Raw genomic sequence first — 16,333 nt, 5'->3', positions numbered from 1 at the left:
TGGAAAGCTGTGGTATAATCAGACAAAGTCAGCATGGAATTACGAATGGGAAATCGCGCTCGAAAAACGTACAAAAAATCTTTAAAGATATAACTGACAGAGTTGACCAGGGAGAACCCGTGGATGTGGTTTATTTAGTCTTTTAGAAGTTCTTGCTATGGAGGGAGTGCTTGCTATGGAAGGTTTAACAGGCTGATTCCTGGGATGGCGGGACTGTCATATAAGGAGAGACTAAGTCGATTATGATTATATTCCTTGGAGTTTCAAAGAATTAGAGGGGATCTCATAGAAGCAAAGAATAACATTCTAACAGGATTAGACAGGGTAGATTCAGAAAGAATGTTCCCGATGGTGGGGGAGTCCAGAACTAGGGGTCATAGTTTGAGGATAAGGGGGGAACCTTCTAGGACTGAAGTGAGGAGAAATTGTTTCCACCCAGAGAGTGGTGAATCTGTGAAATTCGCTACCACAGAAAGTAGTTAGGGCCAAAACATTGTGTCATTTCAAGAAGGAATTAGATATAGCTCTTAGGGCTAAAGGGATCAGGGATATGGGGGGGTTGGAAGGTGGGGTCAGGGTATTGAATTTGGTGATCAGCCATAATAATGAATGGTGGAGCAGGGCCGAATGGCCTCCTGCTTCTATTTTCTATGTATGTTTCTATGTCGATGTGACAGCATCTGAATAGAGAGAAGGGAGCTAATATTTTGAATCTGGATGACTCTTTGTTCTTAAGTTCCAACAAGACACAGTTAAGTTGAATGAATTATTTACACAGTTAACAGAGATCACATTTGAGAGTTGGACATTTGGAGGTGCCAGTGTTAATAAAACCTTTAACCCCTCACACTCGAGTTCTGAAATGATACCCTTATTCTTTTATTCAGTATGAGACTTGACCCATGCCAATTTCCACTTTGGGGAGTCTAGGACTAGGGAACATAGTCTGGTTATTCGTTATGTGAGGGACCAGGAAACAAATATTCATATAGCACCTTTACCATAACAAAATATCCCAAGTGACTTCACAGCATAAAGGACTGAGAGAAAGAAAGCTCAGGGGAGACCTTCTCTCTGTTCAAGGCTCTAAGGGTTCTAAGAGGTAACTATTTGCTCGGCCTTGATGACCACACACGGCAAACTCTACCATATAGTAGAAACGATAAAGACTTAACATAAAATGCATGGGCCTGAACACGAGTATTGTCAGCAAATTCAAATACAGTCTAAATTTTCTTTTTCGCAAAAGAAACAGTTTGAACTGCAGACGTTTGGAACATAGAAGGATGAGAATTGTGCTGCCTGTTTGTGCCCCTCATTGCCAGAACTAATATGGCAGGGAGATAACGTGTGGTATTTTGCTTATAACGTTGAGATTGACTGCGTGGACTACAATTTTCTTTACAGCTCCAGGATAACATATTTTATGGGTAACTCTTAGAAATTCAGTTTTTTATTTTTCTTATGCCTGTGTCTGCGTGCTTCATGCCGAGTTGGTGCTTTTGAAGGAATTTTAACCCAACCACTTCTTACGCACATCATTCATTCCTCTGGTGCATTGGTGGTGATTTTAGGTTTGCCTGGTTACTTCATATTTCTGTTTTTGCCACACCCTCAAGAAATCCCCCTCGAGTTAGAATGTGCCCCGATGTCTCCGGACTTGGAAGAAAATTGAGTTTGGTTTTAGTTCAGCTTTGAAGTCGATGCACAACAAAACTTGGCTAAATTATATGTCGTTCAATCAAAAGACCCGGTGTGTGCACGGGGCCTTAATGTAGCACAGTTCAGATTTATCAATGATTTAAACTTTGCCCCATTTTCCCATTAACAGAAAGCAGCCCGGCTTTTCAGTTGTGTGAACCAGTGTTTTGAGAGTGGCCTGTGCTAGGGCAGCTTGCTATGATGAAGTTGAGCCACAGGAGGGCAGCAAAACCACAGCAAAAGGAAACACCCTGAAACTTTTGCAACGATGCTGGAAACATCTGGTTTGAATCTTCTGGAAGCCATGTTCTGGTGAAAGCAGATCTGCAATTCATAAACGCAGTGGCGCCTGCTCAAAATGGATACATAGCTCATTCGTGGAATTTCCTGGTCTTGGCTACTAGCATTTAGCAATAACAGCATAAATCCTGTCCTGAAACTTTCCGTTTCAACAATCTGTCATTCATTTGAGGCTGATCATCATAAACCTAGAGTCTCGAAAATAGCTTTGAGGTAGTAATTAATGGGCTGAAAGCTGGCACAACATGGACAGCCACTAGTTCATTTTACGTTAATTACATGCGCAGAATCAAGTCGGTTTTAATTGTGGGACTAATTTCTGTGCCACCAGGTTTGTTTTTTCTGTGCCCCACCTCCTGCCAGCTTTTTGGTTGTTTTTGGAACAGAGTCCCACAGGCCTTGCATTCTCTCGGTCAGCATTCGTTACTCATTTCTAATTACCACGGCTAAGTGGCTCCCTGAGCCTTTACAGGATAGTCGAGCACAGTGCCTGTGCCTTGCCCATATCATTGCTTGGGTGTGAGTCTAGTTGGTCAGACGTCAGCAGGGAGCGTGCTAATGACAGTTGTTGTTGCTTCTGTGCTCAACTGGAGCACGGTTGGGAGAACAGCTGCCATTTGTTAACATTCCTGGGATCAAATTTAAAAGCGTAGTCGCGAATTTGAAACCAGTCACTGACTTTTTTTCCAAAAGATTCTGCATGGAAACAATGTGGGTGAAAGTGATGGAGTTTGACGTTTGTTTTGCAGAAGATTTTCAAGCTATCACGATGTGATTTGCAGTTTCTGGCAAATCCTTTAGTGACAAATTTCACGGCCGTGAGAGAATTTGAGAAAGGAAACCACCCCCATTGACTCACTTAGGCTGTTTCAGTAGTATTTCTGTTTTCTGCCTTCACATCATCAAGGTTTGGGGCGGGCCAGGCATCAAGTCCTGATCAAACTGCACAGAGCTGTGGTCAGATTGTGTTTTGAGAACAGAGCTCTGGAGACCATGAGTATTAACAACGAATGACAGGAAAACAACTCCTTTGTGCAACAGTCATAATTGCACCTTTTATTTTCTGATCCCAGTACCAGGCTCACAAATTTTGGTCTGATCCAATTTTGGGACCATGGCTTTTTGTTTAAACTGGACAAAGTTTCAGATCCAAAGTCCTCACTAAGAGAATATCACCACTAGATTCCATAGATTTCGAACAAATAAAATAAACAACTGTGCAAGGCCAGAAAAATAAAACAATTTACAATGGGTGCGATCAAATGGCCTCGTCGCACCCGACTTGTTGATTGGATGAGGCCTTTAAATCGCACAATATTCCTCTCCAGAATTGTGAGAAATGGAATACCTGGCGAGATCTCGTCGCGATCTGGATGTCGCCCTTGTTGGGTATGATCCAGATTGACGTATTTAACTGAGCCATTCGGCTAATTTAAATATGTCAGTGCCCGATTCTCCCGAGGCTTCGGAGTGAACCTCCATGTCTGGGAGACCTCACCACGGTGCCGTTTAGCACTGGTCCACACAAACATGGATCAGGCGTAACAGCACCTTGGGGGGGGGGGGTCTCCAGGCCGTCTAGCTCTGGGCAGGACGGTACCCTGGCACTCCCACTGGCACCTTGGCACTGCCAGCTTGGCACTTGGCAATGACACCCTGGTTATGCCAGGATGCTTGGAAAGGCACTGACAAGCTGGCAAGGCACTTCCAGGGTACCAGGCATATTGCCCATGCCAGGGACCGGGTCTGAGACATAACATGGCTCAGCTAACATTCACTTCCATTTATATAAAGTCTTTGTAAAGTAGTGAAATGTCCCAAGGTGCTCTAGTGGTTGAGTGGAATATTTAGATCTGTGACTTAGGCATGCAACTTATGCACTAAATCATCAAATATAACAGTGCAGACAGATGCCATTCATCCCTTCACACCTATGGTAGCTATCCCATTAAGTCAGTATTTTTTTAAACTCAAAATGGGATGTGAAATCTACTGGCAAAGCCAGTAGACGGGTGTGAATCTGCACATCTCTTATAAATCAACTTTGTATTTGCAGTTTGAGCGTTAAACTTTGTAGCACTTTCTTTTAAAAGTTTTAATCGTTTTGATGGTATTTTTAGTTGGGCAAAGCGATTGGGCTATTGAGATTATAATTGTTCTGTAGATGTTATTTGTTCCTTCAAAAAGAAATTGTGTGTGGTTCAGGTAAGACATTCCGACTCCTTCAATTAGAATTGCAAATGAATAGGCAGGGGATAAAAAGGATGTTTCTATTTCACATGCAGATGTATGAATTGTGCAGTGATAATGGGGGAATATTTAAGACCTTGTAATTATGACAGTAGTGCTGAATCATTTAAATTCTGTGGCATTATAAAATTCATGGCAGAGTTCTCTCCTAATTTTGCATTGAAGACTGGTATTAGATACATAATGGGCGCACTAAATGTGGATCCTTCAAACAACGCGGTGTGATTACCAATCAGTGTGTCTGCCTCGTGCATGCAGTTTCCATACTAAAGTGCTTAGTCTATGACAGCAAATGATTCATTTATATAAAAAGGAAAGGATTGTGTCTATATTGCTGCTCCATTAGTTCTGTCATCCTCAGTCACTGAGCTCATCTTGGCCTGCAATACGAATAGAAACCACACCAATTAACCGCTGCTCAAAATCAACTGTTAACTGCGAGGGCTTGCTAGCTCTTAGTCTACTGTTCAGCTTTGGTTAATTTTTGCCTTTTTTCATGGTTCTATCTGGGTGGGTCTAAAATAAAAAGTTGAAATAAATTGTTGAAAATTCTCTGCTATAAACAGAAAGTACTGGAAATGGACACCAGGTTTGTTGGCACCTGGGAGAGAAAAGATGGGTTATGATTTGGGGTTTGGCTGTAATCAATGGAGGAAACGCGTAGGACTATGAGGGTATTGTCGACAGGGAGGGAATGCAGGTTTGTGGGTGTGTTGACTGGGAGGAATGCATGGTGTAGCTATTACTGGCGGGTGGGAGCATAATGAGTAGAGGGAGGCCATATTATTTACGAGGGAAGTGCAGGGATACAGGTATCAGCAGGGGGAGACGTAGTGCAGGGTTAAGGGGTATCATCAATAATGTACTCCCTTACCTTTCCAAACCACTTAGCCCACCATCACTCCCAGAATTGTCCTGATATTAAACTTGGCTTGTTCAGCATTTTTGTGGGCGTCCACAAGTGGGCTGGATGCTATTCGTGGCCATCGGTAGTTGGGTTAATGACAGCAATCACTAAGAATGAGAACTTGCATTTATAAAAAGTGCTGATCCCACAATCCCATAAAATTTTCAATTGAACATAGCACTACAGTATCGCTAACAGAGGCTTCAAGCACGTAACACCTTTTAACATTGCACCAATAAAAATTCAGACATTGACAAAATAAATCATAGAGCAATTTATTATAACCACTTAAAGATATCAATCAAACAAAGTTGCCAATTCCCCTCCAGCTGTCAGAACTGAAATCCCTGCTGAAAACAATATTTTTGAGTCTGGGTTTTCACCCAAACATACATAATGAGGCCAACTACTGTTCTACTGAAAATTGTCTTACATCTGTCCTCATTGTCTGTATTATCCCATATGTGAGGGGCCAGGGCTGGGGGGCGGGAAGGTAACAGTCTTATGCACTGGGGCAAAGAGTCAGAACTGTGTGGACCTGTGAACCAGTCGTTCCTGTGGCTGCCTCCGATTTGCTTCTGGGGGCAGTGGGCCTGGCTCTGTCGTTCATCCATTTCTCCACTGCTCCACCACCCCCGGATGCCCAGAGTGAAAGCCATGCCATTCAGGGGGCTTTTCTACCAAGGTGACTCCGGAGAGCCGGGAGATTTCCCTCGAGCTTCCTCCTTCAGTAGTGAAAACCTGGGCCTGGTTCTCTTCTGTCATGTGGTGTTCCCTCAACCTTTCTGTTTTAATGTGGTAGACATGTCCTTTTACGTTGGAAGGATTTCTTTCCTCCCCGTCTTCCGTTCAACTTTCAGCAACATTCTATGGGATCCTGCGATGCGGAACTGAATAGACTACTTTATCCACAAGAATCAAGGTATTGTTGATATGTTCCCTTAACAATAGCTGTACAGATGTGAATGAAATCTTCCAGATGCTGCTGAACACTGTGAAGGACTCCAAAGCAGAACAGTACTTCCTGTCCATCCTTCAGCACTTGCTTCTGATTCGCAATGATTACCAAGTCAGGTAGGTGTCTTCAGTGTCAGTTTGGAATGCTACTTACCCATAAACATTTCATAATATTTACATCGGGTTGTAAATGTCACTTGTAACACACTAGGATTTTTTCCTGCTCAATACTTGTTTAGGTTTATACCCTGTGTCTGCTCCATCTTGGTTTTGGGTTCTCTGTCCTATATATATGGAAGAATATTTGCAGATTACTCGAGCAATAGTCCAAGCGAAAACAAGCCTGTAACTAGCGCAATGGGTGAGAGGTTGGAGGGATTAAAATTGGCGGAAAATAATGAATGTCTGTGTTTCAAAGATCAGTGAGGAAGAATACTTTGATGATAGGAGTTCATATAATGATCGAGATAATTTTTTGACAATGAAAAAGGCTGATTATCTGCAGCAGATTTAAACAATTTCTCCTGTGTTCTTTCATTTTGTTGATTTTTGTTGGGTGCAGTTCAAGCAACCACTCTCCCAGTACTTCAACCACTCTCCCAGTACTTCAACCACTCTCCCAGTACTTCAACCACTTTTAAAGCATCAGTTTGGTTCATAGTTTTTGGAAGGGTATTCGACCAAGTGCCACTCATCGCCACATAACAGTCCTTTTTATTTGACGTGCGATGTCGACAGAAAGAGTTGGCAGAAAACCTTTGCTGCGGGGATGTCTTTGAGTAGAGAGTGGATTATTGTGCTTCCTGTTAAATTTCATAAGAAAACACACTGGCTGAGAAATCCCACAGATGTGTTGTAGGTGACAGAATACGTTGACCATCACTGATGTAAGTTGTCATGGTAACTTTGCCTCCCCTACAAATGACAATTCTTTTCAGCCTCCTACTTAAAACCTTGTTCGGGTACACGAAGGGAGAATTCAGAATGTCCAATTCACCTAACCTGCACGTCTTTCAGGACTTGTGGGAGGAAACCGGAGCACCTGGAGAACATGCAGACTCTGCACACACAGTGACCTAAGCCGGGAATCGAACCTGGGACCCTGGTGTTGTAAAGCAACAGTGCTAGCCACTGTGCTGCCATGCCGCCACCAAGAAATTCTACCCATTTCCAAGACGCTAAACTCTGCTCTTCCAATTCTGGACTCCTGCACATCCCTCTGTTTCCTTTGCTGCATCGTTGTCGGTCGTGCCTTCAATTTCCAAGGCCCTCGTCTGCCCCAAAACCACGCACACTTTCCCTCGCTCCCTATTCTTTTAATAATAATAGTAATAATCGCTTATTTCACAAGTAGGCTTCAATGAAGTTATTGTGAAAAGCCCCTAGTCGCATTCCGGCGCCTCTTCGGGGAGGCTGGTACAGGAATTGAACCCGCGCTGCTGCCGTTGTTCTGCATTACAAGCCACTGTGCTAAATCTGTGTTTGCTGTGTTTGCACCAGCATTTGTTGCCCATCCCTAATTGCTCTTGAACTGAGTGTCTTGCTAGGCCATTTCAGCAAGGGGGCGGGGGGGGGGGGGGGGGGGGGGGGGGGGGGGGGGGGGGGGCTTTTAAGAGTCAACCACATTGCTGTGGACCTGGAGTCACATGTAGGCCAGACGAGATAAGAACAGATCAGATCTCCTTCCATAAATGACATTAGTGAACCAGGTGTGTTTTTGGAGGTTGAGGGGCGACCTGATAGAGGTCTGCAAAATTGTGAGGGGCATAGACAGAGTGGATAGTCAGGGACTTTTTCCCAGGGTAGAGGGGTCAATTACTAGGGGGCATAGGTTTAAGGTGCGAGGGGCAAGGTTTAGAGAAGATGAACAAGGCAAGTTCTTTATACAGAGGGTAGTGGGTGCCTGGAACTCGCTGCCGGAGGAGGTGGTGGAAGCGGGGACGATAGTGACATTTAAGGGGCATCTTGACCAATACGTGAATAGGATGGGAATAGAGGGGTATGGACCCCGGAAGTGCAGAAGATTTTAGTTTAGACGGGCAGCATGGTCGGTGCAGGCTTGGAGGGCCGAAGGGCTTGTTCCTGTGCTGTACTTTTCTTTGTTCTTTGTTTTTTTCAGCCCGTCGATCCTGTCTGAATTTTGAGGCTGGAAGTTTAGAGGAGCTTTTTTTTTGTAGTGTTCGATCACTAGTATTTGGACCCTCAATCTGAATGCGAAGATCTGTCGGGAAGCTGGGGTTGTTTTTATAGAATAGCTCACAGAATTTACAGTGCAGAAGGAGGTCATTCGGCCCATCGGGTCTGCACCGGCCCTTGGAAGACCACCATGCCCTTTTTAAAAATAAATTTAGAAACCCAATTTTTTTTTCCCAATTAAGGACAATTTAGCGTAGCCAATCCACCTAACCTGGACATCTTTGGGCTGTGGGGGTGAAACCCACGCAGACACAGGGTGAGTGAGCAAACTCCACACAGACAGTGACCCTGGGCCGGGATTCTAACCCGGGTCCTTAATGCTGCATTCTCAGTGATACCACTGCATCACGTGCCGCCCTGGAAGAGCACCATGCCCAAGCCCACACCGCCACCCCATCCCCATAACCCAGTAGCCCCACCCAACCTTTTTGGACACTAAGGACAATTTACCATGGCCAATCCACCTAACCTGCACATCTTTGGACTGTGGGAGGAAACCAGAGCACCTGGAGGAAACCCACGCAGACACGGGGAGAACGTGCAGACTCCGCACAGACAATGACCCAAGCCGGGAATCGAACCTGGGAACCTGGAGCTGTGAAGCAACAGTGCTAACCACAGTGCTATCGTGTTGCCCTTTTGAGATGAAAAGAACAAACGAAGAAAGGTACAGCACAGGAACAGGCCCTTCGGCCCTCCAAGCCTGTGCCGACCATGCTGCCCGCCTAACCTTAAACCTTTTACACTTCCTGGCCCTGTATCCCTCTATTCCCATCCTGTTCATGCATTTGTCAAGATGCCCCTTAAACGTCACGATTGTACCTACTTCCACCACCCCCTCCTCCAGCAGTGAGTTCCAGGCACCCTCTACCCTCGGTGTACAAAACAACTTGCATCGCACATTTCCTCTGAACTTTGTCTCTCGCATCTTAAACCTTTGTCCCCTAGTAATTGACTCTTCCACCCTGGGAAAAAGCTTCGGACTATCCACTCTGTCAATGCCCCTCATAGTTTTTGTAAACTTTTGTAAAGGTTGAGAGAAGATTTGATGGATGTGCTCAAAATGTTTAGGGGCCAGTAGGTGAGGAGAAACTATTTCCACCGGCAGAGGGATAAACTATCTGAGGATACTGTGATTGGCCGAAGAAGTGTTGAGGACAATATTTCTTACATAACAAGTGCTTACAATCTAAAATGCACTGTCTGAAAGGGTGATGGGGGAAGATTCAATCGTGGCTTTCAGAAGATAATTGGATGAGAACCCGGAAAAGGGAAAAGTAATTTGTGGGGGTACAGGAGAAGGACAGAGGAGTGCGACTTACTGAGCTGCTCTTGAACCTAAACATGAGAACTAGGAGCAGGAGGAGGCAATTCAGCCTCTGGGGCCCGCTCCACGTTTCAATCCGACCATGTCTGACCTCATCTCCACCTTCCTACACGCTCCCCACAATCCTTCATCCCATTGCTAATTGAAAACCTATCTATCTCCTCAAATTTGTTTACTATTCAGGCATCCACTGCACCCTGAGCTCGAGAATTCAACAGGAGTGAAGTCATTCCTCCTCATTGCGGTTTTAAATCAGCCCCCCTTACGCTAAAACTATGGCCTCTTGTTCCAGAGTGCCCAACAAGGGGAAACATCCACTCTACGTCCACCCGGCCAATCCTCTATAGCAGTGATTCTCAAACTATCTGATGTGGCGGACCGGCAGTTTTTTTTTTCAGTGTGCCAGGGACCGGCAGTTTCCCATTGCGTTGAATATCACTACTGTCTCTTTCTTTTCTGGAAACACTCCACGTACCGGCAGACGATGGCTTGCGTACCGGTACGCGTACCACACTTTGAGTAGCACTGCTCTATAGCACCTTATAATCCTCAATTAGATTTCCTATCATTCTTCTAAACTCCAGAGAGGACAGGGCTTAACGGCTCAGTCTCCCTTCATAATACAAGTCCTTCATCCCTGGAATCAATCCAGTGCACCTTCTGTGAACAGTCTCTAATGCATCTACATCCTTCCTCAAATAATGGGACCCAAGCTCTGCGCAGTACTCCAGATGCAGTCTCACCATGTCCTGTGCAATTGCAACAGCGCCTCAATTTTATACTCTATTCCATTAGCAATGAATGCCAAAATTCAATTTGTCCTCCTTACTACCTGCTGCACCTGCTCACTAACTTTCTGCGATTTATGCACGAGGACACCCGTATCCCTCTTCTCCGAAGCATTTTGAAGTTTCTCTCCATGTAGATAATTTGCCTTTTTATTCCTCTGACCTAAATGGATAAATTCACACTTCGCCACATTAAATTCTTATGACCGAATATTGGCCTATCTATATCCATTTGTAAATTTCTTATTTCCTCATTGTAACTTGCTTTCCCACCTATTTTAGTGCCATCTGAAAATTTGGCTCCCTGTATCCAAGTCATCAATATAGATTGTAAATAGTTGGGGCCTGAGGACCGAACCCTGTAGCACCCCACTAGTTACAGCATCCCGTCCAGAAAAAGGACCTATTTATCCCGACTCTCTGCTTTTTGTTTGTTTGCAAATTCTCTGTCCAAGCTAAAATATTACCCCCAATCCCATGGGAACTTATCTTGTGCACTAACCTTTTGTGTGTTACCTTATCAACTGCCTTCTGGAAGTCCAGGCACCCTATATCAACAGGATCCACTTGGCTTGTTACATCTTCGAAGAAAATTGAAATGAAATGAAAATCACTTATTGCCACAAATAGGCTTCAAATAAAGTTACTGTGAAAAGCCCCTAGTCGCCACATTCCGGCGCCTGTTCGAGGTGGCTGGTACGGGAATTGAACCGTGCTGCTGGCCTACCTTGGTCTGCTTTCAAAGCCAGCGATTTAGCCCTGCGCTAAATCAGCCCCTCATTAGTCAAACATGATTTACCCTTCATAAAGCCATGCTGACGCTGATGGATTGCGATTTGACTTTCCAAATGTCCTGTGACTAATTCCTTAATAATGGATTCCAAGAGTTTCAAAATAACAGGACATTAAACTAACTGGTCGATAATTTCTTACTTTTTTGCCTTTCTCTCTTTTTGAATATTATTAGCCTTTCCAGAATCCATGGAATTTCAGGAATATTATAGCCTATCCCTCCACTATCTCTGCTGGTACTTCCTTTAAAGACCTGAGGATGTAGGCCATCAGGCCCTGGGGACTTGTCTGCCTTTAATCCCAATAGCTTGTTCAGTATTTTATCCCTCGTGATGGCTTGCTAGGCCATTTCAGGGAGGGGCAGTTAGTCAACTGCATCGCTGTGTGGGTCTGGAGTCACATATAGCCAGGACAAGGACGGCTGGTTTCCTTCCCTGAAGGACATTAGTGAACCAGATGGGTTTTTACGACAATCGGCACTGGTTTCATGGTCATCATTAGACTTTTAATTCCAGATTTTTCAAAAATGTAATTCTTACTTGACCACCTGCCGTGGTTGGATTTGAACCCTTTTCACCTTCTGGTAACAATCAGCCTCATTGACCTGCCCCTCTATCTTCTCACATTTTGATATTTTAAATATCCATGCAACTGACCCCCTCCCCCACTCCCCCGGGCATTCAGTTTGAAGAGCATATGGGCTTGATGGGCCGAATAGCCTCTATGCTGTAACGATTCTCTTGCGATGTTTTCAAGATGCTGCAAATGTTCATTTTAAACTTTTATCGCTGGTAATGAGACTCCCTGGTACACACCTGTGCAACCCACAGAATTGCATACCCTGCATTATTGAATATTGGGAAATCTACTGGAATAGCATTTACTGTCCTCCAAAACAGAGCTTTTCATGTTCGAATGTTTGGGGTTATGTCAGTTCTGATTGTAGTGAATGATGTTGAACAGCAGGTGGCACTATTGCTTTATCAATGAAGATGCTGTCTGGTTTATTCAGTGTGACAATTGTTGATGTCCTTATTCTAGCTGTCTTACAGTCTCTGAAGCATTTATTTTATATTTTTGCAGTTACTTTTCAGATGTCTGGCAGCCTGAATAAATTGCTGATAAACTAAATACAGGGACCATAACGTCCTTGTTCCCCAGCGTCGCATTTAGGGTGGACCCCAAATCCCTCGAAGGAAGTTCCCACGTGAGGGTTTACCCAGCAATGGCCCAGAAGCGCTAACTTCCTCTGGGCAATTGGGCTGGGCTGGGAACCAGCTGACAAGCAATTTAAATCGCTAATGGGTGACACGGTCGCACAGTGATTAGCACAGTGACTTCACAGCGTCAGGGTCCCAGGTTCGATTCCTGGCTTGGGTCACTGTCTGTGCAGAGTCTGTGCACTGACTGTCCTCCCTTCCCGACCCTCACCCCTCATGGTGCGACCTCTTCCCAATGTGACAACTCCTCTTTCCCAATACCATCAGAGAGTTTTGTGAGCATGACCTGAGGGTGGGAGAGAGGACAGAAAGAAGAGTTGTTGCCTGAGAATGCCTGAAGACGGGGGCTAGACAGCTGAACATATGACCACCAATGATGGGGTGAAGAGAAAGGAGGATGGCCAAGAGGACAAAGTGAGCAAAAGTAAGTTTGAGGGGAGGGTGTAGGGCTGGAAGGGATTAGACAGAGTGGGGGAATTGAGGCCGCGCAGCAACTGTAAATAGTTGGGGTTGTCAAACCCAGGAGGACCAGTTGCTTCTGTAAACCTGTCGCACTGTGCGGATTGGAGCAGCCTTATTATTCACTGCTCCCTCTCTCTGCATGGCCATTTAATCTTTTTGGGAGACCAGACAGAAACCCAAGACTGATGAGGGAAGCAATACTCCGGAAATTTCCTCCGAAACCCTCAGGCAATCTATAAAAGCACTTTGCTTTGCCTTCCACACGATGTGACCTCTGTTCAGGATGTAATGAATGCATTATTCTCCTGCGTACTATGCTAGCCCTTGTTTTTCCACAGTGTGACAGCTCTTGCTAGACACAGTAAATTGTTTTGATTTTTGACTGAAGAGTTTTTTTTTTAATGAAAGAAGCATTTCAACATCTGATTAATAAGTTCAGACTGTAGGAAAACATTTCCTCATTGTTCTGAGTGCATGTCAGGTCAGATATACAGGAATTGAACATGGGCTTTTAATGCGTCAATTCTGCTCTTTGTGAAAGCCTTGGCGATACAATATTCTTTTTGTACAAGCTCGCAGACTGCGGTTGAGACAAGTCGCCCATTACCTCATTGTAACTTGTGACCCTTTTCAAATTTGAAACTTGCAGCCTCCAATCAGAATGGCTTGAAGCAAAAGGAGGCCTTGGTCAGTGCTGATTTATTGAATTCATGTCAGAACGTTGCTGAAGAAAAGAACAGTTTCAATATGAGTGACCGAGTGCAAGCGCAAAATTTTACATGAGTTATTTATATACTCCCATTTCAAACCAGCCATTGTAAGTGATGAAGCCTGTAGGTGGCAGTGTTGTTCCATCATCAGAACCACAGTTTTTCCACACAGCGATATGCTTTTAGACTTTGTCCTGAAGTACAGTTTTTAAAAATATAGATGGAATAATTTTCTGTGAAAGGTTCATTATTCTTCCTCCCGATACTTACTTTGGAGTGACAGATTCTGATCGACCCGGAGATGCGTTATCTTGTTTTGTATTCTCTAAACCACTCGAGTCTCTGTTTAGCTGGGGTTCAGTACGCACGCAATTCCCCCCAAAATACCGCACTTGCCCAAAACCCAGAGGATACAGCATCAGCCCTGCCTCACTCTGGAACTTTGCCCTCTGAGCCAGAGGGCTGTGAATTCAGGTCCTACTGCCAGTGACCTGACCGCATAATCTAGGCCGAAATGCTGCCAGTGTAGTACTGAGGAAATGCTGTACTGTCAGGGTACCATCTTTTGCATGAGATATTACACTGATACCTGTTTACCCCCCATGAAAGATGAAAGTTTCTTTGGCATAGCGCAGAAGAGCAGGTGAGTTCTGCTACGGACCCTGGACAATATTTATCTCTCAACGAACGTCGAACATAGCAAAACAGACTTAGTCATTCATCTCCCTGCTGTTTGTGGCAGTTTGCTGTGGATATACTGGTTCCTGCATTTGCCCACATTGCAATAGTGACTACCCCAATGACGATAAAGGGCTTCAGAGGCTTTCTGCAGCTGTGATTGCCGATGTATACATGCAAGCGCTTTCTCTTTTTCAGAACTTAAATGCAGGTTTGCTAGCGCTGACGTGCCCGGGAAGTGTTTGTTTTGACTTTTTTTTTTAAGAATCCACACTCGGTGTGCTGTCCGATTGCTGAGTTCTCCCTCTATGCTTCCAGAGAATCCCTCCAATCACGAAGGAGGCCAATCAGCCCATTGAGTGTACACCGACCCTCCAAAAGACCATTCTACCTAGACCCATTCCCCTGCCCTATCCCCGTAGCCGCCGCACGTTGATTATAGCCAATCCACTTAACCTGCACATCTTTGGACAATGGGAAGAAGCCGGCACACCCGGAAAGAACCCACGCAGTTAAAGTTGCCTCCAAAAACCCTTAAATGTGATGTAGAATTAGCAGTGTAGATCTGCCATAGTGTTTCGTCAGGGGAATAAAGCATGAATTGTCACAATTTGTTGAAATCTTTCAATAAATTGTTCGTATAAGTATTTAATAACCGTTTTGAGTCGTATTTAAACATTTTTAAAAAATAATTTCAGGTGACAGACCAGCTTTAAAAAATAATATATGCAGGGAGTGGGGGCGTGGTTTCTCTCTGACAGGCAGCTGTCAGATTCCAGAGGGCTGTGGTACCGACTGCTTTGAAACAGTAGGTGTCACTGTTGCCCTTTAAGTAAAAGGCTGGGTGTTGTCCCTGTTTAAAAAAAATGCACAATGAAATCTTTATTTTTCTTTATTTTTCTCACTGTTTTACATTTTAAAATGTTCTTTTGCGTGTTTTTCAATTTCCCCATATGCTGTAAGAGACGGCAGTCCGTTACACGATGTTGTTTATGTTTCTGAATTGAACCAAAGTGCACGTCTCTAATTCTGGACAGATGGTCGTAACAATGAATGCAGCTGCATTGCCAAACCACAGTCAGTTTTTATAAAATCTTTTTTAAAAAAAATTCCGAGAAATGTTTTAAACCAAAAAATGCTTGAAACCCTTCCTTTGTTTCTTCCCCAACCTTTTCTGGGAATTTTTGTCCGAGAAAAGCCCTGTTTTGGTGGTGTTATTAAAAAAAAACACATGCAAGCTCCTTTGTGTTCAGTGATTCATTTTCCTTCATGTCTCCTTCACAAACTCCATTTTGCAGCATTCTGCGGTACTGGCACCAATATTATAACGCAGCTCTCTCTCACCCCCCCCCCCCCCCCCCCCCCCCCCCCCCCCTGCACTTCATTCTCTCTCTCCCCCCTTCACTTCATTCTCCTCACCCCACCCCCAGGAGGAACCTGGCAGCTTCAATTTGCGAGAAAGCTTTTTCGGGGATTATTGAGCAAAGGCTTACTCGTGAGCCTCTCTCTAATAAATTAAATTGCGAGACAGTTCGATTAAAGCTATTTTCATCCCTCGCCACCATCACACCAGACTGTCAGCAGTCAGACTGAAAATTGAGGCTGATGAAAATGGGGGAAAATGCAGCGAGTGACTATTATCCTGGAATATGTTGTGATTTTTTTTTTAAAAAACCATTTATTTCTATAAACATACACATTTTTGCAAATAAAATCTTGAGCACACACATCTTGCATGGAATGAATTGGTAATGGCAGTGTAGTTCTGTGTCTGTGTGCTGCACATACTGCAGTCGCAGTGTGCCCTGCTTCAGTGCCCCTCCCTCCTTTGTCTGTCTCAAGGCTGCAGCAGGATTTTCCCATTCTTTCAACTGTTCATTAATCTTTGAATTGCTGAGGATTTTTTAGCGGCGCCCGTTAGATAAATATTTGTGTAAAGTTGATTCTTAATATTAAGTCTGCTGCTGGGGGAAAAACGATTCGGTGGAGGTGAAATAGAGGACATGTTCTGCTCGACCAGAGACGGAATCCAGCCTTTAACCCTC

The 16,333-nt window shown here is 44.3% G+C and overlaps 1 protein-coding gene across 4 annotated transcripts in view; it reads left to right on the top strand.

Annotated features, from left to right (window-relative positions):
• The window catches only part of LOC119965493 (protein diaphanous homolog 1-like), a 421,840-nt gene that overhangs the window by 151,030 nt on the left and 254,477 nt on the right, over positions 1-16,333 (top strand). For all 4 annotated transcript variants that reach the window (XR_005460521.1, XM_038796347.1, XM_038796349.1 and 1 more), the window contains one exon: positions 6,116-6,232. Coding sequence is in view for 3 of the 4 variants with exons in the window: in XM_038796347.1 (XP_038652275.1) it covers positions 6,116-6,232 (117 nt within the window). In the remaining variant the exon portion in view is untranslated. The remainder of the gene's footprint in view (positions 1-6,115; positions 6,233-16,333) is intronic.

Source organism: Scyliorhinus canicula, chromosome 4 (genome assembly GCF_902713615.1).
Source record: "Scyliorhinus canicula chromosome 4, sScyCan1.1, whole genome shotgun sequence".
Classification (NCBI taxonomy): Eukaryota; Metazoa; Chordata; class Chondrichthyes; order Carcharhiniformes; family Scyliorhinidae; genus Scyliorhinus; species Scyliorhinus canicula.
This window is presented reverse-complemented; position numbering and strand designations above follow the sequence as displayed.